Below are 27,999 nucleotides of genomic sequence, written 5' to 3' on the forward strand. Positions count from 1 at the left end.
AGGGTAGCTTGCCAGCAACCAAATAAATATTTGCTTTACCCCAAGGTATATGCTCGAGCAAAATTAATCTGTCTTTTAACTACAGGTTGCTCTACTTTCAAGATGTGAGTAAACTAAGTCAACGATTAAGATCATGTACGTTTGAAGCTATATACACTGAGGGACTTTGATCAACAAAAGATATTGGTAATGCACCTGAACTAGTGACATGTATGAGTCTATAGGGGTCCTCAGATTGAATGTTTGATTCCAGTTTGAGTGTTCTTCTAAATAAAAGAATAAGTGTTCGCTTTCTCTGCAATATGGTTCGTTCTCCAAGGAATGTGACGTTGGGTCTACCGAGGTATTTTTTTTTTCATTCAGTCAGTAAAATACATATTTAGTTTTCATGACGAGAATTTTCAAATCTTTTTTTACTCTTGTTGAAAGGACTGGCATTATTTTGAATTGAAATGGAGACATTCACATACTATTAAATAATTATATTTGTATCATGCGCTGGATTGATACCCAAATTATCAGATAAAGATAAAATGGAATTATATTCGTCAAGTTATTTTTTTCAGTCTGAAAATAAGATTGAAATTTATGATAACAGATTTATAACAATTATTCTTAATTTGTCCATCTCCGAGGGTTCCAGTGGTCAAGAAATAACAATGGTCTGTTTCTTTGAAACAATGCTTGTACTTTCATTATTTCATTTGAAAAAAAAGTATTTTCACCGGTTTCCCTCCGAAGCTATCGCACATGCATGCCTGATCGTCAACAAAGCGGAGTGTCGAGTTTGTCTAAAAGCTTGCCTGTAAAACCTTTTCATTTTTTTGAAATTATTGGAATTCAAGCCTTATTTCAAATTAATAGAACTTTTTGATTTCTTGACCTTTTTCTGTGAGGTATCAAAATAAAGAGCAGATATTGAACTTTATTTTTTTAATGTGATATCCTTCTGAAACTCAAATACCACCCGCCAAATGACCTTTTGGTATCCTTTCTTCAAATTGTTTTTGCTCACTCATGCGTGAATAAGGAATAATTTAAGTTATTTCAAATGAAAGAGAAGCCTATGAGCTTTACAGTGATAGGTCATTTTGTATATTGTATTTGTGATTAAGTTATAATAAATCGTCAATAAATCTCGATTTCCTTTTTTTGTGGAACGCTCTGTATTATTCAAGTGTTTTCCTAAAAATTCACATTTTGGGAAAGCTCTCCTTGCCGTCAAGAATACTTTTAGACATAACTACTCCCGTTTAAAAGTTCCTTCATTAAAAACCCTGCCACACTAAACAGGACTAAAGTGATTTAGAAATGTCGGAATATATATCCAACTGTAGAATGATTATAATTGCAGATTTGTTTTTCTCATCAGAGAAAGGGAATTCTAAAAATATCGTCTCCAGGAATCGATACTTATTTTTGTACAAAAGGATTCTCCAGAACTATAAGCTATATATTCTTTGGAAACGAGATAAAATATGAATAGAATGACTGCCATGACGTGATTACATGTCCCATTAAGTGTATTTCAAGATGCATTTAAGATTTGAACACGTACACAACACCCGGGACGCAACAAAAGATCCACGCCCCTCGTGAATGAATGATGTTATAAAACCATTATGAACTTCCGTATGTCTCTAAAATGGACTGAAATATATCGCAACTCGACTCTTCTCATAATCCTTCAAATCAGTGTCACGGAGAACTAGATTTATCACCTGAGACTCCATGCCACAAGTAACGTCACTTTCATTTCGTAGACAACGATGACGTCATTCTCGTCGGAAGAGGGTGAAACCTTGGAGCATCCAAAGCCCTTGGCGTGTCACTCGTCGCATGACCACATGCGACAGGGAACAATTTTGGCGCCTTGTGATACGTGGGAGTTGCAGAAGAGTAGATGCGTGTTTCACGTGTATCACTTTCATCGTCATATCTACTCACTCCTCATATTTCATTATTGAACTATAAGTAGTAAATCCACACGTTGAATAGTCTGAACTTGAGCCCGCGAGACATGTCCTTCTTGCTTTGTAATACCAGTTTCTTACTTTCACAGAGTGACAATAGTTCGAAGTTGTTTACGCATGCAATTGGGGGAAACGGAGAATGACGACTCAAAACCCCTCCTCACGTCATGCACGTAGGAACTATGTAGGTCTGATTAAACAAAAAAAATACTTGTCCATTAACAAAATGTAATCCCAGACAGAAATATACTATGTGGGCGAGGATTCAAAATCAACAAATGAGATTTCGATCTGCAGGAAGAAAATACTTGAAGTATTCCATTATGACGTCAGTAATCTCGTAAGGTTGACGTGAATGTCTAGAAACATTTTTATTACCTGTATGATTTAAATTGCCAAACATTTAAGTGTCTAATTCATGATTGCCCGCCATTTACTAGATCAACAATACGTTTGCCAAAGAAATATATCAAAGATGAAACTTCCTGAATTGACACATCTGCTTGCTTATACTCATGTTTTTACAGAATGTGCTCAGAGTTGTTCATTTGGAAAGTGCACATCAATAAATTGTTGGCTTTTTCAAGAAAAGAGAGAAGCTCGAAATAGAAAATTTCCTCGAAATCAGATGTAGCAAATTAGAAAGTTATTATATTATTACTTGTATTACTTGCGTTTGCAGTGCTAAATAGTTATCATGGGCATCACACACAAGAAGAAATCGATGACATCACACACTACTATTTCAAACTTTACCATATGAATGATGATTTTTAAAAAATAATTTCATGATTCAATAATGCAAGTCTTGACTCAGTTCATAATTGGCTATTTCTGATCAGGTTTTCTGGTCAGAGAGGTCAATTTTACCTCATTCAGATCTGGGCCGCTATTCATGAGATCGTCACCAACAATTAAACCCGCATAGAGACAGACATCCACCCATCCTTCCTCACACACAACCCACACACACCCAAGCAAACATTCATATATATATATATATATATATATATATACACACATATATATATATATATACACACATATATATATATATATATAGTTTGGGCCAAATGTTTACATGCACCCATGAAATTCAGTGATTTTTCGCTTGCCAAACATCGTAAAATTTTCTTTTATCTTTAGGAAAATAAATACTACCATGTCAATTTGGTATCAAATTAAAGAGCGTTTTAAGCTATTTTTACATGATTGGAATGTCTTTGGCATTAAAGTATATTTCAGGTAGAATTTTCTTTGAAAAATAATATTCGTGCCAAATATATTCTATTGTTTGTTATTATATTTTCAAACATCTTTTCATAGAAATATATAAATGTCAAATCTATGATTTATATTACATTTTCTATCATGATATGTCACCACTGAACATAAAAGCGTAATCTGAAATGTTTGTGTTGAGAAGTAACTAACGCACAAAAGTTTTTAGTTTTAATTTGTCTATGAATATGAAGATTCTTTTTGAAAACATGACACCTAATTATTTTTCAGCTCCTGATGAAAAAGCAATGTGATAAAGGAGCATGACATACTCATTTGTTTGATATCAAATTTGTCATGATAGCCCAAATGTTTTATAAGACACAGTAAATTCTATGATGTTTGGCAAGTACAAACTTTTCTTTAAATTTCCTGGGTCTATTTTAACTTCTGGCCTGAATTGTATGTATGTATATATATATATATATATATATATATACATATATATATATATATATATATATATATATATATATATATATATATATATATATATATATATATATATATATATATATATATATATATATATATATATATATATATGTCAATTAGTGTTTGCAATTATGTTTTTGCATTTTACTTACTCTAAGAGCTTGTATAATGTAAATTCTTGGTGAATTAATCAGTTAACATTTGTAACAAAAACATGTAGATTAATTTGCCGAAACAGGATTCACTTATATATGATGTAATTCATTGATTAAAGAATTTGTTTTGTATTTGTTTGCGTTTTATTGAATTCTTTTATGAACGTTTTCTGGAAAGACATTTTGCGATACTAATCCGCATAAAGTAAATACAGTTCAACCAGCAAAAGTACAAATTATCAGAAAAATATAACTTTAATCACGTTCCTGAGGGGTTGATATCGAATATATAGTCATTCAACATGTGACAGAGTGTCCAAACTTTTGCAAAAAAAATGGTCTCAAGACTTGAAAATTAAAATAATGTCCAGAAGCGAAGCAGTCACAAATTTCAAGCGGCCGCGCGGTCTCGAAATTTGGTTGAGGGAGCGAAATTGACTTCAATCTGCCCTGATTTTGAACATAATTTCCATTCCTTTTTTGTCCTCTCACAGATAGCTTTATCAGCCCATCGGGCAACGATTCTGTACTTTCTTCTGCTACTTGTCTTTCTGGCTGTATCTCGTAGTCACCAGGATGCTATGCCAGTATGTTCCATGCGGTTGATACCTCGTTGGCTTGAAGAAGCGTGTGAAGGAAGGCGAAACAGAGACGCCAGTACACGTAGCACACACAGTGAGTAATCTGAGTCCCATGCTAAAGCTGCTGCACAAGGCCACCTCCACGATCCGATTTTAGAATAAATTGTATTTTGCTCATTTCACGAAAATAGGAATGAAATGTATCCTTTTATCATTCTGTGGTTCAAATTTACTGAAAGAATACTTATATAACAATTTTGGATGATTGCAAGCCTTTATTTTGGAGCAAAGTCCAAAGTTGTTTCAATTCGTAACAAAACGTATGATTGTTATGACGTCATTATGACTAAATATCAAACTCGCTTTTATTCCGATAAGGATGATAGCATATGAACATATTTGAATATAGGTATTCCTACGATGATTTAGAAAAATGCACAATAAGTTATTCCATGTCAATATTTATAGCATCAAATTCTACTACGTTTTATTCCAAAGTCGGGTCGCAGACCAATCAAAATGGTGTGCGGTGGCCTTGAATCAACTCCAAACCTACGATGATATGCCATTGGAAAAAAAAAAACACATTGCATTTGGTCGGTCTAGAGTCAGTGGCGTAGCTACGGGGGGGGGGGCGGGGCACGTGCTACCCCTGAGATATGGTGTGCCCCCGCCCCCCGAGAAAAAATTGGCAGAGCAAAAAAAAGAAAAGAAAAATGGGAGAAAGAAGAAAGAAAAAGGAAAAGAAGAAAGACAGAAAAAAGAAGAGGAAAATAAGAGGAGGAAGACGAGTGAATTAAATAATGTGAGGGGAAGACTTGCAATTAAAAAAACTGTTTTCATGTTACTATATAATTTTTTTGCTGGCGCTTCGCGCCATAATTGGCTGTTCGATGGGATTCATATCTTGCTCAATATAGGCTGATATGGAGCATGTTTTGAAGTCAATATGCAAAACATATTTTAGCTCGGACATCGAGCTTTCATTATTTTTTTCATTTACAAATTTAAGTGCTCTGTCCGTTTTATGGTCTACATATCAGCATTTTAAGCTCACGCTGAGTGGTCACATTGTTTGATTTGCCAAGTTCATATTGTCTACGTGTATTCCATAATGTTCCATTAAACAAATGTATTCAGAATGCCCAGATTTTAGGTCTAAATATAAAACATGCGCGATAGCCTGCACGTTCTTTATTTAAAATGTACTTGAATTATCCAGTTTCACATCAGAATATTACTGTCTGCTCACGCTTCACGATCGCATTATTAATGATACCCAATTGACTATATCCTATTTATGACTTACAAGATATGAATAGAGTGTCCCGCTTTTAGGTCTAAAATCTCAATTTTCTTCCTCTCGCTCTCGCATCAATTGTTTAGTTACATACCTATCCTATTAATTAATACAAAAAGTGCTTAGAATGACAATTTTTTTAGGTCGGAATGTCAAAAAATTTGCTCGCGCTTCGCGCTCGCATTATTGAAACATACCGTCTTCGTGGGTAACTGTAAGCAGTCCTTAACAGGTCCCCTTTCGATAATGCTAGAACAGTTGATAAAAAATTCTGTTTGCGCTTTGCTGTCGCAGTACCATCTAGTTACATACGAATCTTGTTCAGGATCACACATAACATTGCCCAGAAAATTAAATTTTCAGGAAAAAATACATTAAAGTGGAAAAAAAAATCGCTCGCGCTTCGCGCTCGCACTTTTTATAAGGCTTATGAGATTATTTTATGTTAATGTTGTTTTATAGGAATAAAACTAAGAAGTGACTGATATAGGCGAAGATAATTTCGGGCCCCGTCCCCTATTGGCGAAAGTCGGATCCGTGTGTGGACACACACACACACCGGAAAAAGGCCGGTGCCCCCCTGAAGAAGCAAGGACCCCCAGTGCCCCCCCGGGAAAAAATCCGAGCTGGACACATTTTCAATAAGCTAGGGAGCGAGTTACTCTATAGCAGGAGTTTACAGTTTAAGACCGTAACAAACGTCGGACAAATCCTTTCATGTAACGCTCAGCCGGTAATCATGGTCATCCTACATGAAATTTATTATAAATTCGTATATGTTAAGTGTGGTGTTGCGAGTGATTCAAAGTATGGTATCCGTTTGCGTTTTATTTGGTTACAGATAATTTGTTGATCACTGTGAAGGACTTTGAAAAATCATTGATTAAGAATTGTTTGCTCTCCTTGAGACGGTTTTGTATGTGCCGTTTGAATCCGTTTATATATTTAAATCTCTTCTTGTAATGGATGCGTAGAGAGTCGAAACCTACGTATGTCCGTACAAAGTTCGTAAAACAACGAGGACAAACAAACAAACTAAAATGCATTTATGCTTATGATAATTATGAAAATACATCTGTATTAGATATACCGGTAATAGTAATGACAAAAAAATCTTAGAAAATCTCATATAAAATACATAAAAGAAATACACCTCGGGGCCGTAAGTGTGAGGTTCCTTTTGAGTAATTAAAAGTTCCACTGTATATATATATATATATACCATTTTTTTTATACAAAACTTGATATCATTGATTAGGAATTGTTAGCTTTCCTTGACAAGGAACTATTTGTGGTGCTTAAAACCGGTACTGTATACTTTGATTTATTGTTAAATGGACAACTTGGTGATCATGGTGGACGTACGTTAGTATAGTATTACGTTGCATCTTCCATTTTAAAGAAAAACCGGGAGAAACGAAGAAAATAAGATGGAATTGTGATCAAGGCTTTGAAAGAATTCATTAAATGTAAACCCAAATTATCTGAATTGCAAAAACGTCAAAGCTTTTTAAAAGCTTTAAAAACAAACCTGACAACACCTCTTGTTATCTCGGAGCCATTTTTGTGCTAAATTGTGTTAAATTATATAGAATTTTCTCTTCTTTGCATGATGGGAGTGCATAATGTGCGAATAAAAATTATTTGGAATTTGATTTAGCTTAGAATTTGGTGTAATAAGTCTTGCATGTAGTGGTGTGCAAGTTACCAGAAGCGTAGATATCTTCTGATCAAACTAAAGTCCGGTTGGCGCAATTCTGCATAGCAATGGAATTTGACACAAGAAAATACCAGTGCAAGGGGGCGGGGAACCACAGTCATAGTTTTCACCGGTAAAAGTTCGATGCAACAGGCTGTGACACGCCTTTCCCTGAATTGCCCAATCTATTTATTTTGTTGTCACAAAAATTATCATTATCTAGAGTATGTCCAAAAAAAAAATGAAAACCTGGTTTCGGTGGATGTGGTCAACTATCCCTTCCTATACTCCTGCATGTCCAAGGTGAGATGAACGTAAACGCTATCTTTTTTTCTTCAGATTTTTCATCTGAAAGGTATCCCTACAAACAAATCGCCTTTAAAAATTAGAGTTTTTCCTAATACCCTCTCCAGTTAAAGTTCTATGAACTAATTACATTGGAAAGGAGTCGAAATACCGATATCACTCATGCTTAAAAGCTTGGTCTGTATCGGAAATATAACAGGGTCGTATCGAAGAAGTTCTAGGGTTAAATTTTAAATTTGTCATAGACAAACGATTACATCGTTTAATCATGATAATATCACTGAGTCACAATGCTTAATGTTGCATTCATTCATGATAATCCATATGAGGCTGGTAGTCTTTAAGTCACAATTATTAGATCACATACATTTTCTATGCGCTTATATATATAGTTTTGTATACAAGTGTAATTTTCTTATGTCTTGATGAGATGAAACCTATTATAGATGCCTTTTCCTTTTTACCCCTTTTTTTTACCTTTTTACCATGCAATGTTTTTATACAAAATAATTCTACATAGCGCACGGTTCATGAAATGGAATAAGTTTAGGTTTGAAACAGTTATTATATTTATTTCCTTTGTTCTGTTTGAAAATAAATCGCTCCTTGTTTGATATCACCCTTAAAAGATCGCAGTTGTGAAAGTCTGAATGTATTTGACAAGGAAATGCATTACTTCATTTCATTAGCTCTTATTTGATTTCAAAAGAAGCTCTCCCCACAAATTTTACTGCAGTGGCTGATTTTAGGTTTGTCACTACCCATTATATATACATGTTGGCTAAACTGAATACTCTTATTTCATCCAGTTTAATTTGTTCGATAAACAACACAAATAAACAAGGTGAAATTAAATTCAGTGTTTTCTATTCGGAAAACGTCTTAGTGACTCAATGGATTATTCTAGATTACGCCATAGTAAATGTGGGTTGGTAATTTCAGATAAACCGGAGCCCAAATACGAATCATTAGCGTAAAAATCTTCTCAATATTCTAAATAACAAAATTAACATCACTGTAAATAAACTAATTTTAAAGGCATTCATTTCATAACATTAATTGTTCGATAGCACGGCCTCTTTTAAACTTTTAAGATAAGTCCGATGAAGCAATATACATTTACAATGCGGTCTGATCATATTTAACAGTAATTCGTTGGATGACATTTGACGGTTCGTAGCATCTTCAAAGAGACAGTATTTTTTTTAAATTCACAATGGCGTTTAATACTTCGGTTAATAAATCACTGTGCGTAAAAGTAAATGTGTGTGGGATGGTGCGTGTGTGAATCCGTGCTTGAATGATGGACGTCTCCGCTTTGAGAATCAAAAGGAACTTGATTTAAAATATGGGTGTTTTTTACGAAGGACCGTTGAGATTTCACGTGGTTTGCAGGTTTCTAAATATTTCATTAAACTGTCCAGGGAATATGGTCATCTGTATACTGAATCATTTATTGTCTCAATTCTCCATTCATAATACACAAGTTGACCATTGTGATATAAGGGCTTCCTTAATCTCACCAGTAATATTATAATTTTCTATTTTTATAATGGGAGTTATTTTGCTATTATACATATAATCTTGTGGGTTAAGTAAGGCATATAATTGTGAATCATCAAATAGAGCAAATTTCCATTTTGGCTAAATAGTCGTAAAAAACATACATAAAATGTAGTAGAGCATTGATGATTGGCAATCTGTTGAAAAGCGTGGCCTTGAAAATATACATGTCGTTTCATATTAGAAGAGATAATCATAATTGGGAAAAAATATTTATGAGCTTGAGAAAATGGGGATTACAATATAATATCATATTTACGTATTTAAAGAAAATACAATGAAAACTAAAACATATCTTAATTACCATTCCAGAATTGAAAACTAACTACACGCATGCAGACCAGTTAACATGGTCAACTGCATTGGCTAAATTGACCAAAGAGGATAAATACTTGTATGAAAAGCTGCTTGTTACATGTTTGTACGATATAAATTCTGTGATTAAGCAGGATTCGGGAGGACAGGAAATTAATTTCGTTCAGCAGATTTTTTCATTGCCTGGATCCATTACAGTAGTTCTCTCTTATTTCATTAATTTGTGCTATTTTAACTTAAAGAAATAGAGATTATAATATTCCAAAGTAGAAAAGCAATTTTTGTGAGTTGATATAAGGATATAGTTCTAATTACCATTTAGACGATATGATGAAAAAAAAACCAAGACAATATGTACACTGAAAACTTTTGTGGTTCAAATGTGTTTAGTATTGCAACTCAGCTCCAGATAGGATCCATATAACCAAAATGACACATAAAGTGAGTACCATAACGCATTTAATCGCCCTTATTGTGTTTGTCACATACACACACACAACACACACGCACATCCAAAATTCACATTACACAGTCACGTGAAATGCAACACATTTGAGTGCGTCGATGTGCCACATGTGATTCCACTGTGTGTGTGCGTGAATCATGGCCACTTGTATGCTGTGTGTGTCACCTTGTGTGTGCAATTTGAATAACATTGCTCGTATGTTGGGACATCTGGACAGGTGAATCGAAATTATAACACAATGATATACTTTCCTTTATTCTTTGCTTTGCTGGACAACATTCGTTTTTATCACACGTATAATGTAAATAAGTGTTTCATGTACACATGTTCGTATTATCGTTAAAGAAGCATTAGAAAAATGTTTCATTTATATATTTTACGATGTTAAACGTAAAGGGATAATATTTGACATTATTGATGAACGTTGAGAAATCGAATAAGATATCAAACTAGACTAGCAATTCTTACATATGTGTCTGTAAGATAAACCCAAGCTGAAGAACTTATATTTAAAATGGCAACATGGAAAGATTTTATTTTTTGAAATTTGAATACTTAGATCCTGGAAAGCACTCTTCCATTAAACATTTTTTTTACATAAAAACACTAACGAAACATCAAAATACATTAAAACGACACGAGTGATTTATTTTAAAAAAATTGCACATGGGAATGTGTTGTAACATCAATGGTGATAATATATAAAACAACAATCGCACGACGAATTAAGCTTTAGGAAACAGTTTGATAAGCAAATATAATAACTTTTGAATTCAATGAAGCTAATTTTTAAAAATGCCAGACAAAAAGTGCATATTCAATGTACAATGCACGTGCAACAAACAGAAATTTACCCATGCAACAATTTTCTAGGCACAGATAAATTTCTTGTCCCATTATCCCCCGGATTGAAAATGAATGAATATAATTATTGGTTTCGTTGAAACTTATTTGCGATTTGCCTCTATCTCTTTTCCTCTCCCATTCGGCCCCATTAACTCCCGTGAAATTTCGTTTACATTACTATAAGTATTAACCTGATTTATGTAAAGATTTCCCTTTGTTGGTTATTTAGTCTGCCAAGTATTTCATCAATTCCTGGATGAATTTTGAAGATATAATTTGCTCGATGATAAATTATGTTAAACTAATAGCTAAATGACTAGTTTAACAGTTTCTATAATAGGTATTCGAACAGTCAAGTCCACAGTAAGAAGGGTAAGCTGAAACAAATTAATATGATCGAGCAAGAAACATCCCGAAAAAATGAATATAATGCATATCATTACCATTATAGCGTGAACTCACACTCGCCTATACACTATACAGACCAGAAGGTATTTCAACATCTGTGTTAAAATGTGTTGTTGATGATTCTGTTTTGAAAGAATTAGCAATAAAGGTGAAAAATATTTGTTGTTGCCTTACACATACAGAAACTTTCCAAAATACATGTTGTGTACGGAATTGTGTGTGTCCCCGCTGGTATTCGCATAGCATTCACCTTTTGGCAGTATTTGCAGTTTGTGCGTATGTGGATGACGCTGTGTGTGTGCGTGTGGGTTTATTTGTACGTGTGTGTACATGTAGGTGTGTATGTAACTGTCAATCAGAACAAGTTTTATTTCATGAAACTGCATGTTTAATCTCACAATATTTTCAAATTGTGTCCTTTTTTGCTTATACACAATTATTAGGAAGGAGGCCTATTTCCCAACCTCAAAGATTTGGAAAGAGAACCTGGGATATTAAAGGCAGTTCATCATCATGGTCACCTCTATTGGAAAGTGATCTTCATGATAAATATACACACATACTTTCAGCCGATTCTCAGATAAGTGATTCAACCCGATATGTGCCTGCCTATTTTTCGTCATCGTTATCAACATCGTCCTCGTCGTCATCTTCGTCTTCATCAATATCATCCACAACGAATCAGCATCTTCTTCGGAATCGATCCACCAGACAAGGCGCGAATGTCTACCTGGGATTAAGAGAACATCACCCGAGGAAAGATGTACTCAAGCGTATACAACGAAATGTAAGGATACCAGTTAGGGATTTAGATACCTTTACCAGGCAAGCTATAAAAGAGACTATAGACAAAATATTGAGGTATGGCTCAAGGAAAAACGCCAGAACTGTGAGAGTGTCGTAGTACTATGTTACAATAATCATGTACCATATTTTTGGGGTGCTCTTACTTTTGTGTTCTTTTATAATATGTGTTTAATGTGTCTTTGTAACGTATTTGAAATGTTTACACCCTTCATTTTCTTATTCCGAATTGGAGAGGAAAGACTGTTCCAGGGTAATGCCATTGGGGTTCATCTAACAACGAGTTGTAATAAATTAAAGTCAAACTCGAATTAAGGTTCATCTCAATTTGTATAAACTAAGATATAAATCTGAGTTTTATTCAGAACTATCAGAAGTCCTTGGCGTGTCCCAGTTTAGACTTTGAATTCACTTTTACTTTCGCGTGAATTTCACATCGAACGGTGTTTATCTTCGTTGATTAGCAGTGTTTAGATTATCATACGATTAGGTTTAGTTTGTGTTGAATCGGTCACCTACTTCAGGGGCCGCGGAACCGGGGGCTGGGGGGCTTCAGCCCCCCCACTTTTTTCCAAAACCATGTACAAAAAAGTAAAAATGACCATATGATTGTGATTTTTAGCATGGTCAGCCGCCCCCCCCCCCCACTTTTGGCTCAGGCCCCCCACTTTGAAATCACTTCCGCGGCCCCTGTGCTTACGAAATCAGGAATTCTTGAAGCATTATCCTAGGTTTCTATAAGATCTCTCTTCAGGTTAATCCTCAAAGATTTTTTCACCATTAAAGTTGACTACTACTTTATATATCAATCCATAAAACCCTTATACTGTTATTCGGTGTAAACTTGACATAAAAAACGTGTGTTAGAGGACGTATTTTGCGATTCTACATGAACATTTAGTTCGGGAGTAATTCCGACCGATTCCTTTTCCTTTGACATGTTTAAAGCATGGAATTAGTTGGAAAATCAAGCATGTAATCTCTGTTCAAGGCTTTCTGATATGCAATTGATACATTTGTAAGATAGATGGGCAAATGGTATTTTTTTTAAGTAAAAGAAGTGCTTAAAGAGGGTGTTGGATATTTTAAATGTAAAATTAAAACATATGAAAAAGATTATAAGATCCTGTAATGTTCTGTAGCATGAGAATGTTAGGTAATTATTCCAAATATTTCACATTTTGTCGGCCTTTTGATGCCAAAGGTTTAGACGTCAATGTATTTTGTGGTTGTTTTCTTCGGATAGGCTAGGAAATTACTTTTATGTAAAATGTTTTGACACAATCTTCCACTGGAAAATAGAATAGGCTTACGTATAATATAGCAAAAAAAACGTCATTAGCATCTCTATCACCATTGAAGCATAGGTCTGACTTTGAATTTCTTTCCATCAGATGGGTATGACCTAAATTTAAATTTTTTTTCATGCACTTTAAAAAAAGTTGACCTAATATTGGGCAAATTGGGAACATGTACGTTACTTTGCTGGGTAAAATGATACAAAATAATTTGTAAATTTTACGCAATGTTGCGTTGAAATTTTATCCTTTAAACTTGCATATTGTCCAATGTGGAGGAAAATACACAACAAACATGCTTGTTCCCTTTCTACCCAATATTGGGTAATTTTTAACTCAATCTTTTTACAGTGTTACGAGAAATTCGGATGCATACAAATTTAAGTAACGTTATTAAATAATCACCATACGAATTCTATTTCGAAGATTAGTATATATTTTATGATAGTACCGTTTACCATAACTGTGCTTGTAGATAAATGAAACAAAATATCGATTAATGCCAAGGAGCATTAACTATAGTCAAATATAAATGAAAGAGGTAAATTTACAATATTATTGTTCGTGAATTCCATCATGTTTGCCAAAGTGGGAAAGAATTTACATATTTATCGAGATGCATCAAAAGTAATAGATATTAAATTTCTTGAAAATTTATGGTTTACCCAGAATAAAGACATTGCCTTAAAAATTAAATGGCGAAATGAAATGTTATCGTTATCTTATCATTACATTGTAATCGTTTTTTTTTTGCTAATTATTATTATTATTATTGTTATCATTATCATTATCATTGTTGTTGTTGCTGTTTATTAATACCCCGCGAACCCCTCGATATTCGGCCCTCATCATCATCATAACACCTTCTTTCTTTCATTGTGTGTCTGATCACGTATGCAGTCATTTAATGTGACCGAGGATACGTGTGACATATCCATGACGTCAAATACATGAATTTTCATTAAACAAGCAAACATGTTTAAACACTTCAAACGCGTTCATCTGACTAAAACCATCATCTCTTCTTTTATTTCCATGACCGGTGCCAAAAGGTATTAGTATCTATGTCAACCTTGCAAAATAGTCTTGACTACTACTACTACTACTACTACTACTACTACTACTACTACTACTACTACTACTACTACTACTAACACTACTACTGATTCTACTTCCACTACTACTACTACTACTACTTCTACTACTACTACTACTACTACTACTACTACTACTACTACTTCTACTACTACTACTACTTCTACTACCACAGGCGGATCCATGGGGGGAGGGGCCGGGCCCTCTATTTGCGCAGCCCCAAAAAGAAAAAAAAGGTACTGCTATCTATGACGACCTTGCAAAATAGTCTTGACTACTACTTTCTACTTCTACTATTACTACTACTACTATACTACTAATTATAATAATAATGATACAACTACTTCCACTTCTACTCTTGCCTACTAATAAAAAATACTCCTGTTGCTACTAACTGACGACGATGATTTTCACCTCTGATGCTTCACTTTGATGTTGTGTCGACACATTATTATAAGTGCGTCCCAGAAAAAAACGCCCCGGAATAATCGATGGTTTATTATGATCAATCATAAATAAATGTAATATTCAAATGTATAAAAACTGGAAATTTCTCCTATCATCAGAAATTACTTGAGACCATAACTTATGTAAGCAAGAGTGAGTAAACCAATCTAAAACAGATGCCCCATAAAGTAATTTATCCTTAATTTTGGCAGACGTTATATAAACTTAAAAATGAAAGTATTTTACTATATTCTAATCAAATAAAATCAGAAGAGGTTAACAAAGGTTCGTTTCTGTAAAATGTTGCATGAATTCCAATAATCGGGACGTTTCACTGACTGGCCTTCGGACTAATTCAACAATCGGATAGCTACGGCAGGCAATCGGCGATACCACAATATCTTGGGTATCGATAATTTCTTGAGCTTTATACTAGTTTATAGCGGCCGTGAAACCTGGGTGGGAGACTGAAGATGCAGACTCCCACTCCGACACTAATACCACGGTCACATTTACTCTACGGCGGCCGTACGGCGAGTCGAAAACAGCCGTTTTATTCATTTTTATACAAACCCCCTCTATATGTAGGCTCGTACATAAACTGTGAAAACGGCTGTTTTCGACTCGCCGTACGGCCACCGTAGAGCAAATGTGACCAAGGTATAAGTACCGTATCTGCCAGGCACCAGATCCGCCGCTACACCGGGCGCACTGCTTTCCACCAGTGATCATGTAGATCGAGAGACCGGTACTACATGTACTTTTACTAGAATTATACGAAGACAGCACAACTGTTACAACTAATTGTTCTTCTTTCTACTACTACTACTACTTCTACCACAGGCGGATCCATGGGGGCGAGGGGCCCGGGCCCCCTATTTGCGGAGCCAAAGAAATAAGTGTAAAGAAAGAAAATAAAGGAGGGAAAAAGAGAGGGGGAAAAAGGAGAGGACAAATAAGTAGCAAAACGAGTGAATAAAATAAGGTGAGGGAAAACTTTAAAAAATAAAAAAAATGATAATGTTTCATGCTACAACACAAAATTTTCGCTTCGCATTAGCCTGGTCGATGAAATACATTTCTTAATCAGTTACCTGATATGGAGCTTAAAATATCAAGTTTTGAATTCAATATACAAAACATATTTCAGCTCAGACATCGAGCTTTTATTATTTTGTTTCATTTAACGATTGATTTCTAAAAAGTATTCTGTAATTTCCGTCTTATGGTCTGAATCATAACATTTTCAGATCGCGCTACGCGCTGGCATTATTTAATATGTTTAGTACCTATTCTCTTCTTGTTTTCCATAAAGTTCTCAAATATCCCCTTTTAGGTATGATTGTCATGGAGTAACTATTTGGGGACATACACATTTTTTTTTCAGGATCACAAACATTGCTCAGAATATTCAATTTTCAGAAAAAAATTTCCAAAAATTTCAGCTCGCGCAACGCGCTCACACTTTTCCATTAAAGTTTAAATTGGTTGATAATATATTTATGATGTTTTATAAGAATAAAACTAGGAAGTGACTGTTAGAACAAGCATTTAAAAAAAAGAAGAAAAATCTATTTTGAACAGCCGAACGGGGAAAATAGGGGTTAATTTTCGCCCCCCCCCTATCGACGAAAGCTGGATCCGCCCCTTACTACTACTACTACTACTACTACTACTACTACTACTACTACTACTACTACTACTACTACTACTACTACTACTACTACTACTACTTCTACTACTTCTACTACTTCTACTTATACTACTACTACTACTACTACCACTACCCTTACTAACACTACTATTATTTCTACTTCTACAACTACTACTACTATTACTACTAGTACTACTACTATCATTATTACTACAACAACAACTACTACTACTTGTACTACTACTACTACTACTACTACTACTACTGCTACTACTACTAGCACTACTACTACTACTACTGCTACTACTACTACTACTACTACTACTACTACTACTGCTATTACTACTACTACTACTACTATTAACTACTACTATTACTACTACTAATACCAAATGAGGTATAAAAATGACAGGTGGCAAGGGGCATGTGCCCAGGTCGACAAATTGAAGGAGGGGAGGGGGTCAAAGAGAGAGAGAAATAAAGGAACAAACAAAAGAAAATCAATATTAGTTTTTGAGATTTGCGATCTCCAAATAGAAGGCGAATTGGATGCATCAATACAAGTATCATAAAGGGTTTTTATTGCTAAGCCGCTTTCTCACATGACTCCTCTCAGAATTTACAGTTCTGAAACAACCCTTTTTTATGATCGGATCGCGCTATGAAAGAATATGTTACCTCTGAGGAGAGCAATGTGGGGGCAGAGTGAAACGCGACAGAAAAAAACCCAGATGAGTGGGTAATTGAAGGAAAATGATCCTATTGCGTATAGGGTAATCATGGTTTGATGGTAATGCACCAGAAATTAAAATACTCCCATTTAATTCCTTGCACATTGTTCCCCGCACAAATATTTTCCTTTTCGGGATTCATTATAGTTGCTTATAAAATTATGGCTTGGGTATTTGTCAATGATTTCGTCAATATTACTCCAAGTATTCAGAACTTAAAACTATTTATCAAATCAATTGTGTTACCTTTAAATTCATGGGCAAAATTTGGAGGAAATTGCGTCTTACATCATTTCATATTAATCGGATTCCCATGCTTGCCTATACCATAATGGTTATACGTTCAAAGTGCTGTCAAGAAGGTAAAGGGCGGCAACTTCAATATTTGCCATGGGCTTCATAATGCTTAAGCTAGATACGCCACTACTAGTATAAAAATAGCAACAAAAACTACTTCTACTACTACTACCACCAACACAACCACTACTCCTACTTTATTCTTTTAATACACTTCCACTATATACTTTCACTCAACTATTACTACTACTACTCCTCCTACCACCACGACTATTACTACTAGTAGTACTACTACTACTACTAATTCTACTACTAGTACTACTACTACTACTACTACTACTACTACTACTACTACTACTACCATGACTACTACTGCTACTACTATTTCTACTACTACAACTACTGCTATCACTACTACTACTACTACTACTGCTGTTACTACTACTACTACCACATCCACATCCACTACCACTACTAATATCTAAAAGCACTGATTATTGCTATTATGAAACACTCATTTGCCGTGGAAGAAGTGGCAGTCGGACACTAGAAAAGATCAAATGTAAGAGATTTCCTCTCAATATATTTGCCTATGTAGGCCTTTAGTAAATAGCGATAATAGTGGTGGCTCTAGTCAAGGTATAGTACACTCTAATAAAACGGTTACCCAATATTGGGTAGAAAGTTAACATGCACGTTGCTGGAATTTTTTTTACCTCATATTGGGCTGTTTAAACCCAACATTTCTTAAAATTTACAAAATACAGTTACCGAACCAACATGCATGTACCCATTTTACCCCATATTGGGTAAGCCCTTTCATTAGAGTGCACTATTTTAGAACCCTATTAACACTATTTACTAAAGGCCCACATAGGCAAATACATTGGGAGAGTAAATCTAATACCTTTGATCTTTTCATAACAGCGTCCGACTGCTACTTCTTCCCGGCTAATGATATCATTAATATTATCATATAGTGATGATTGTATCCTAATAAAATGATGTGTTGAATTTTATCTCAAGTCATGTCTAGTCATTTATCTGAGCTATCAGGAATTATGACTGGTTCTATTGACATGTCATGGTTTGGCGATGAGGATGGTTTATCGAATAGTATTACACTCTCAAAACAGAGAGTAAAAATTTACCCCATATTCGGTAGAAAGCGACATGCATGTCCGCTGGGTAATTTCCCCCCTCAATATTGGGCAAAATGCATGTTTGATGGGTAAATTTCAATGAACATTGCGTAAATTTTACAAAATATGTGGCATCCTTTTTACCCAACATACGTGCATGTTCCCATTTTACCCAATATTTGGTACCCCTCCCCCTTTTTTTAGAGTGATTAGGATCAAATAGCAATAGGATCCACAGTTCTCTCCTATATGATCACGATGTTACACATCATTTTACTCGGGCATTAGACTAATTACATACACTTACTAAACCTTTGTTATGTAACATTTATGACTCGGGCGTGTGAGAACTGCTCCCATATACGTGTATTCCTTAATTATGCTCTCGATGATAATGATATTACTATACGGTTCTTCTCGCAACTTACTCAAGTGAGTGATGATTTGCCATAACTTCACCAACAGTACTTATTTGCCAGTACCATGATTTCAGCTTCTCTAACTATTGCTGTTATTCCTCTACGACTGATGCTGCTGCTGCTAATGCTACTACTATTACTATTACTACCACTACTACTACTACTACTACTGCTGCTGCTACTACTACTACTTCTGCTACTACTACTACCATGACTACTGCTGCTGCTGCTGCTACTACTACTACTACTACTACTACTACTACTACTACTGCTGCTGCTGCTGCTGCTGCTACTAATGATAACATTAATAATAATAATGATAATATTAATGAAAATGATATAATAATATTAATGATAGTAATGATAAAATTGATAATGATGATAATACTAATACTGCACTGGTACTGATACTTCTACATTATGACTTCTGCATGTCACGAAGTTTTTGTTTTTACGTATCCATGACGTCAAATTTATGAATTTCCATCAGAGATGTGGATAAGGTAAAAAAAACTTTGAATTTGTTCTATTGACTGTAACCAATACATTTACTTTTATTTCCAAGACCGCTGTTAATACATATTATCATATCCTACATAAATTAAATCATGTATACTGGTTGGTTTAAATAGTATCTCGTGATCAAACATATTCTCACTATTTTGTGACGATGTTAAAAAAAAGCGACCACTGAAGAAAATTGCTATTCTATGACGTCATTGATGGAATAGTGCACAATTCCACCTTTGACGTCACAGATCATGACGGCGCAGGCACTAATACGCGTTCCGCGTGCTGAGCGCGTGGCTTCAGGAAAAGTAGGTCAGTCAGCGTAGCGGGTTATCTTGGTTCAGATAAAAAAAGGATGAATTACGAGTACAAGAACTAGATTATCAAAATCAATTACACTAAATTATTTAAGTAGGATATAAAACAAATATACCAGGCCTGGAGGACATTATTCATCCTCGGTTGTATTGTCAAAATAACTATTTTATATATTTTATAAACATGATAAATAGTAATGCCAGTCCAACCTCGGATGAATAATTCCCGTTATACTTACATAAAGCTGGTATATTTTGTATATTATCCAACGTGGCCCTATTATAATAATGCTTCTAAATATGAGCTACTACCGCCACTACTGCTGCTACTTTTAGTAGTATTACCGCTACAATTACTACTACCTTTTCTACCACTGCTACTACCGCTACTAATATCATTACCACTACTAATATCATTACCACTATTATTACTACCCCTAATTACTACCACTAATTACTACTACTACTACTACTACTACTACTACTACTACTACTAATACTACTATTACTTCTACTACTACTATTACTTCTACTACTACTGCTACTACTACTACTACTACTACCACCACTTCTACTATTACTACTACTACTTATGATAATGATAATAACAATAATACTTCTTCTACTTCTTCTATTACTGCTACTCCTAGTACTTTTCTACTAACATGCCTACCGCTACGATCATCAACTTCAACACTTTTATCACCATTAACCACTACTACATTCAGTACTTCAGTGTCTTTATATCGCTAATAATTATAATAACAATTACTCGTATAACATTTTTACCACAACTGTTCTATTATATATGATATTTTCATATTGCTACTGTCATGACTGTTGTTTTAATACGTTGAAGGTTATAGAACGTCCTTACGTTTAATATCATTTTTTTCCTAGCATTGTTATCTAACGATTAAGACTTATATTTACAAGTCACATAACAATACCTTTCTTGTAATTATCATCAGGCCGTGAATTACCACAAGCACAAAACATTATACTGTACTTGAGTGATCCTCGAAAAAAAAAATCATGTATACAGTATTGCACTTGCATCATTAGTATGGCATAATGTATATGGGGGTAATATATATATCTAACAGGGATCTGCAAGCTTTGACACTGATCATGTTCGGAAATCTATTCCAAAATGTAGATTAAGTGTAGATATTTGGTTTCTTCTGATTAGAATGTACCAATGATTTTCTGAGGATTAGTTTCAGTTTAAAGGATTTAACTATGGCGTCCTAAAGTTACCCAACAACAGGAAACGTTTTTAGCCATAAAGTCCACACACTCTGTTTCATTTGCCTCAACTTCGAAATGCAAATATCATGGTGTTATATATACAAAAACTTAGTATTTGTTCTTACAGACTAAACGATTGTGTAATAGCTATTTTTGATGAAAATGACCGGACATTCCATTAATTCGATCATTTAATTAATACCCAAAACACATTTTGAATAGTAATTGTTACTCAAAAACAAACGTTGATATTGGTCTCCTAGACGCCTCCATATAAGATCTTAAAAACAATTACTCTTCGGAAGTAAAAAAAAAACCGCCCCTTCTTCCTCAATTGAAGTACAGTGTAGGAGTATTACAAAGTTATACCACCAATTAAGACCAAACTGTTTAACATCATTTTTACCTTTAATTCTTCCTTTACCATTTTCTCTCTATCTTTCAATTGACAAAACAATCATAGGTAAGTCGTTTCACGTCCCTCGGAGATGATGCCTTTTGAAACAGCTAAGTTCTAAAAATTGTTTTATGATGCAAACAGTAACAGTCTATGTAATATCCTTTTCATATTATGGAGTTGTTTCACTTAAACCCTTCGCATTGTTTGCTGGATTTTACGAACGATATAATATCATGCGCTAACATGTAAACATGTCAAGTATTTTCTGATACTGTAGGGTGCTGTATAATGTAAAACTGTATTCTTGATGAACGCCAGTCGGATCGTGGTAAATACGATGCATTAAAATAGAAAATTAATTTTTATGATACAGAAAATTTTATTGAGCATCTGCTTACTTCCCACTTTACTTAAACTTGCGAGTACAAGGCATGATTTTAATGTAATATGTCAATCTCGTTCAAAACCATTCATATCTTTATGATCAACCTTACCAAACATTCGTATAAGCTCAGGCAAACAAGAATATAGCAAAGTAAATATTGGTCCATTTATATGATGAGGTACGCAAGATAGCTCTTCGTACGCAGGCGATATTCATTGTGTTTCAAAATAATTACACTCATCAAATCAGGCGAATAAGATCATTGTCCACTCTTACTTGGCGTTTCATGGGTGAGAAAAAGGCTTTGATGAAACTTCTTGACGACACTGTAAGTGTTTACTTAATTAATGTAGTCAGATTTGATGGTGATTAATTTCATGTAATGTTATGTTCGTTAAGACAATGTTTATGTTGACTGTAATGTCATATCAAATGTACCAATAAACAGCACTTTACATACATTCTCCATTCTTACCTACGTGGTTTTGTGCTTGTTTTATTTTTCAGTCGAGTAAAAGAGAAACACGCGAAACTCGCATATTCATTCCTCCGTTATTCTTTTTCCTATTCTCATCAAACCCTCAACGTTTTTTTTTTCCAAAATTTCTTCTGCTTTTATCAAAATCAATTATTTTTAGGATGAACTTTCCATTTAAAACAGTAGTGACAACTGCATTAAAAGGTTCATTTGAAATGAAGTCACGATTCAGAATAAATACGGTGCAGGGTTTTGTTTCTCTTTTTGTTGTTATAGCATAAACATGCACGGCCATGCGATAATTCCTTATTGTTTCTAACTACTTGTTATCTTATTTAGCTTATAAAAACCAAAGGGCATCGATCATTTCACCCGTACTCTGATCAAGAATGCTCTAATCTCTAATCTGTCAGATGAATTGGCGTATAAATAATTGTGCACGCACTCACACGTGTGTGTGATTTTAGTATGCTACCGAAGTTCCAAGAAGAAATTAATACTGATAACCAATAATTTTCTCCAAGGGTGCCCAAGACTGTTCCCGAATAAATGATTCACATAATTATGCCTGTACTATGAAATTAAAAAGTACATACATAAGTTAAAGAGTACATACAGAATTGCAGATTACTATTTCTCACACAAAAATACAACCATTTCCAGTTTCAAAAAATGCAACCTTTTTCAATTGATGATATTGCCAATATCAGTATTTTCTTGAAATGAAAGAAGGGAAGAGGAAAATGTGAATGTTGGTTCTTTATAAAATGATAGATGCCTACAATTCTGAGGCTTTTAATGCATGAAAACGAACAATTAGTAAGTGATTCCGTTTCAGGGTTCAGAAATAGGTATAAAGCATGGCAATGCGCTTTTTTTTCCGGGGGAGTGGGACTACTACAAAGAACACCGTGTCACATTATGTTTACAGTGTGTTCACATAGTACACTATGAACCAAAATATTCGTAACTGTTAATATGCTCGAATTCAACCGTACAATGTGAAGACATTTTCACGCTGTGGACACCTCGACAATGTGACTATTCACTGCGTGTCCACATGGTCGACCTTTAATTTTGATGTGTTTCACACTAATGAAATGCTTAATTTAACAATATGAAGGTGTTTCACATCATGAACACACTGTTGAACACACTGTTGAATCTTCTCGAGGATAAGACGCTTAAAAGTTTTGAAGAAACTTGAAAGCGTTTAAGCGAAGCGATGAGCTTGTTATTAGGGTGCTTTTGAATTTTTCAAAGTAAAATTAAAGGATTTTGTGCACACCTTTAACAACTTTTGTGCAAACATGTAAAGTAAAGTGAAATAAATATTATCATGATTATTATCATTATCATTATTACTATTATTATTATTAGTAGTAATAGTAGTAGTGTAGTAGCAGCAGTAGTAGAAGTAGTAGTAGCAGCAGCAGCAGCAGCAGCAGTAGTAGTAGTAGTAGTAGTAGTATGGTTACAAGATCAGGGTTACTTTTAGAGAATGTTGTGTCGATATCTGTAGGGGAAGGAGGTGAGTTACACAATAAACTTTAATACACAATCAGATATTTCTCATATTCACATCATATACAACTAATTTATATGCTTTTATGCAACAACGTAATTCTAAGATAATTTCTTACGGCTATTTAATTGTTCTTATCCAATAGCAACGTGTCTATCTAACCATCTTCCTTTCAGCAGTGTGCCCTCATTCATTAATCCTTGATGATATCATAAATTTGTTCAGCCTTTCACCCAATTTCGTGATGTTTGAGAGAGATATGCCAAGATCTCTCGAAGCTGATTCTCAGTTTTCCATTGATTGAAATTCTAATGCTCAAATTCGGTGATTCAAGAACTGAAGAAAGTAGAAACTTCGCTGATGAGTTGGAAATATGAATCCCCATAACATTAAGGCTCTCTTGTACATTTTCTCACACTTGCGTGTTACAAGGTTAAAACTACCTCCACATGGTTGATCATCAGCATTTTTAACCTGTGTGAATTCACTTGTTCACATAGTCCACTGAGTGAACATACAATCTGAAGAGGAGAGATTTAAACACATAGCCCCACTTGTACCCAGATTTCCTGGTTAAATACACATTTTTTGTTTTGAATACTGTTTTTGTTCTGATTTCATGAACAAATAGTTACATAACATTTCAATTTAACATTTCAAATCACATACAATACTTTACATTGTGGCGTTGAAGCGCCGTGGTGTAGCGGTTCTGACTCTCGCCTTGTAATCAGAGGGTCGTGTGTTCGAATCCCACCATGGCCTAGCACCCTTTGGCAAGGCGTCAATCCACACTTTGCCACTCTCACCCAGGTGCTAATTGGGTACCGGTAGGAAACAACCGTCATTGTGGTTGGTTTAGCAAGTTTGCGCCTAACAGGCTGCTTGGAATGCTATGAATCCAGTGACCGGGTAATAATAATTGTGAAGCGCTTTGAACAGTCGTAGATTGATAAAGCGCTATATAAATGCCAATTATTATTATTATTACATTTAATATTTTCACATTTTTTCACTAACCTAATATAATCATGAATCATATAGATCTTAAAAGAAAACATTGAAATCGGTTATCATAAAAAATTTTGAACACCAAACTTCCCCCTCCTCTCCACCCGCCCAAACATCCTCCCTCCCCCCACAAAACACACACACCCTCCCCCTCACACACACCCTCCCCTCACACACACCCTCGCCCACACACACCCCGCCCATACCCATCCTTTGATACACCTCCACACTCCAATGTAGGGCATTATTTTTTTTTCATTTACTACCGCAAGACCACGCCCCTCTTTTCTCCAATCTTCAAAAAGTTACATTCTTATGATTCTCTAGAAGGCAAAAACGTCAAAACAAATTCAAACTGAATTGAAGGGGACGTGGGGTGCCTTATCGTGGGAGTTTTGTTTATTTGTTTTCCATTATCATACAAGCTAATCGTGTAAAACAAATCAGGTTGTATCACATGTTTGGCACTCGCAAAGAAAGGTATCCCCACTTTAAAAAAAAAAGCCAAATAAAGTACAAGACTCGAGCATTTGGACAAGATTTGCTACCCAATCCGTAATAAGCTGACACCGCTGGAAAATGGAAATTTTTGCTAACCTCATGAGCCAAATTTGCGTCAATACGATTTACCATCATAACATCATAAAATATTGACAGTTCATGTAAGAGAAGAGTACAATTTGACATTGCTACTGGCTTTTTTCACAGAGTTCCCCTTCCAAAAAAAAACAAACTTTGTCGTTGAATGGCTCCTAAATACTCGGAGGATAGAATATAAGATGAATAAATAATCCATCCAACATGTCCAAGTAGTACATCCAACCAAACATAGTTCATCCAAAACATAGTTCATCCATGCTCCTACTATCCATACTATCCAGTGATCCACGTGTTCAGTGTGTGAGTTATGCAGCAAGTCGTATTCCTATTTTCGGGGGGAGGGGGATGTTTTGAAAGAAGTCAGTTGAGTGATAACAATCAGGAACAGTGCATGTTTGCGTCGTAATGCTAATGATTGCAATAACAACAAAAACAATAATGATAATAAGGATAATAATAATAATAATGATAATAATAATAAAAGTGATAATAACAATAATAAAGAGAATGATAATGATAATAATAACGATGATATTACTACTACTACTAATAATAATAATAATGATAATATTAATGATAATAACGATGATAATGATTATAATAACAATTACAATATTAATGATAATAAGAATAATAATATCAATATTGATAATATAATTAGCATTTCTTATTTAATCTGTGCAGCCACTTCATTTCGCTACTCAGAGCTGAGTTTCCATATATACAGTCAGTGTCTTAAAGGAAACCAAAACCCAAGAAGAGAAGAAATCTCATTGGAAAGAGTAAAATGAGAGGAACGATAGAAAAAAAGTTATGGACGTTAAAAGGTCTTCTTGCACGTTAATGGGGATCTCAAATTGGGAAACGTGCTTCAAAATGGCTGATTTTGTGGAAAATTCTTCATTTGTTATGTACACAGATTTTCAAATTGCATCTTGCCTCCTTCTGAGCACAAAATATGTCATAGAAAAATATAATTCACACCACATTTGTTGTCCGCAAAATCAGCCATTTTGAAGCACGTTTGCTATTTTTAGGATCCTCATAGAAAGTACAACAAGACTTTAAACCTCCATAACTTGCTTATTTCATAACCGATTTTGATGAAACTTTTTTTTAACTGGTCCTCTCATTTTACTCTTTCCAATAACATTGCTTCTCTTCTTGGGTTTTGGTTTCCTGTAATATATTTCAGGGTTGTGGTTAAACTATGCCAATCGTGTTAAACATCTCAAGCATGAAAGATAGGTGCTCATTTCATCATAATGGTTTGGAAATGATAAGTCGAATAGTCGCAATTAAAGCTTTGGAAACGAACATAATGCATAGGAAGACAATTATAATAAAATTGTGTTTATTTTCGGCTTTACATAATTTCAACACAGAATTAAATGTCGTAAGTTCAGAATACGATTTCAGAGTGGTTAGTCAATATCGCTGACCCAAGATTAAACAGAAACATAACTTCTCTGTGCCGTCATTCGACGACATCAAATGCCCAGGCAGGCCACCTACTTCCGGAATTCGCATCCGAACATTCAACCTCCTTATTTGCAAAGTATCCCGCTAATTTTTGTTGAAACGAAAACTTCTTGCTCCAATTTTCACCAAGATGGAGTTGCGTACCCTCCCCCAATATGAAGCAATGGCAAGGAGAAAACTAAGTGAACCATTCTTCAGGTATTACTCGCTATCTTCAGGAGAAGGTCTGACAAAACGGGACAGTGAAGACGCTTTCAAAAGGTAGGTCTATGACTCTGTATACACTTTACATCCGAGTGCGTTATCTGTAAACTCGTTTGTCCGGAAATATTATCAACTGACCTATGGACAACTGGACGATAGGGAACTCTGACGGCCTTTGTTGTCAACAATAGACTTTTCACCAGATACGAAGACTTGAATACATGTACATGATAAGAAAGAAAATCAAGGGCTTTACATCAGTAATATAATAGTGCACAATCTGTGGGTCTAACCCATCGGAAAGAAACCGGGTTATTCTCAAGCTGCCTTCAGTTTACACAGGTTTTTGCAAATGTGCCCAAGCCCCATCGGACGTCCTGTAGCTGGCCATGCCCCCCCAAGAACCCCGGGCAAACTGGTGGAGTGCAGATGGGAGGGCGCTTGGCCCCCTCCCCAATTTTCCCACGACCAAGAAGGAAAAGAGAAAATTATAATCTTAAAATCTATGACAAAGTAGGATTTCTGTAATAAAAATGTTAAATTGTTTTCTCGCTCATTTTTTTTAAACAGCAAATCGACATTAGTCTATCTACCTTTATGTGTTTAAAAACAAAAGTTCAG

General features: G+C 34.8%; 2 protein-coding genes across 2 annotated transcripts in view; both read left to right on the forward strand.

Annotated features, from left to right (window-relative positions):
- Positions 1-290: 290 nt before the first annotated feature.
- LOC121409438 lies at positions 291-12,535 on the forward strand. Its single transcript, XM_041601373.1, has 3 exons — positions 291-343; positions 4,339-4,519; positions 11,772-12,535. Exons 2-3 carry the CDS (start codon positions 4,426-4,428, stop codon positions 12,230-12,232), a joined length of 555 nt encoding a protein of 184 aa, XP_041457307.1. The 5' UTR covers positions 291-343; positions 4,339-4,425; the 3' UTR covers positions 12,233-12,535.
- Positions 12,536-27,304: 14,769 nt separating this feature from the next.
- Positions 27,305-27,999, forward strand: part of LOC121409751 (hydroxyacid oxidase 1-like) — a 9,430-nt gene continuing 8,735 nt past the window's right edge. Inside the window, exon 1 of the mRNA XM_041601656.1 lies at positions 27,305-27,435. Coding sequence (XP_041457590.1) covers positions 27,305-27,435 — 131 coding nt within the window. The remainder of the gene's footprint in view (positions 27,436-27,999) is intronic.

Source organism: Lytechinus variegatus, chromosome 2, assembly GCF_018143015.1.
Source record: "Lytechinus variegatus isolate NC3 chromosome 2, Lvar_3.0, whole genome shotgun sequence".
NCBI lineage: Eukaryota > Metazoa > Echinodermata > Echinoidea > Temnopleuroida > Toxopneustidae > Lytechinus > Lytechinus variegatus.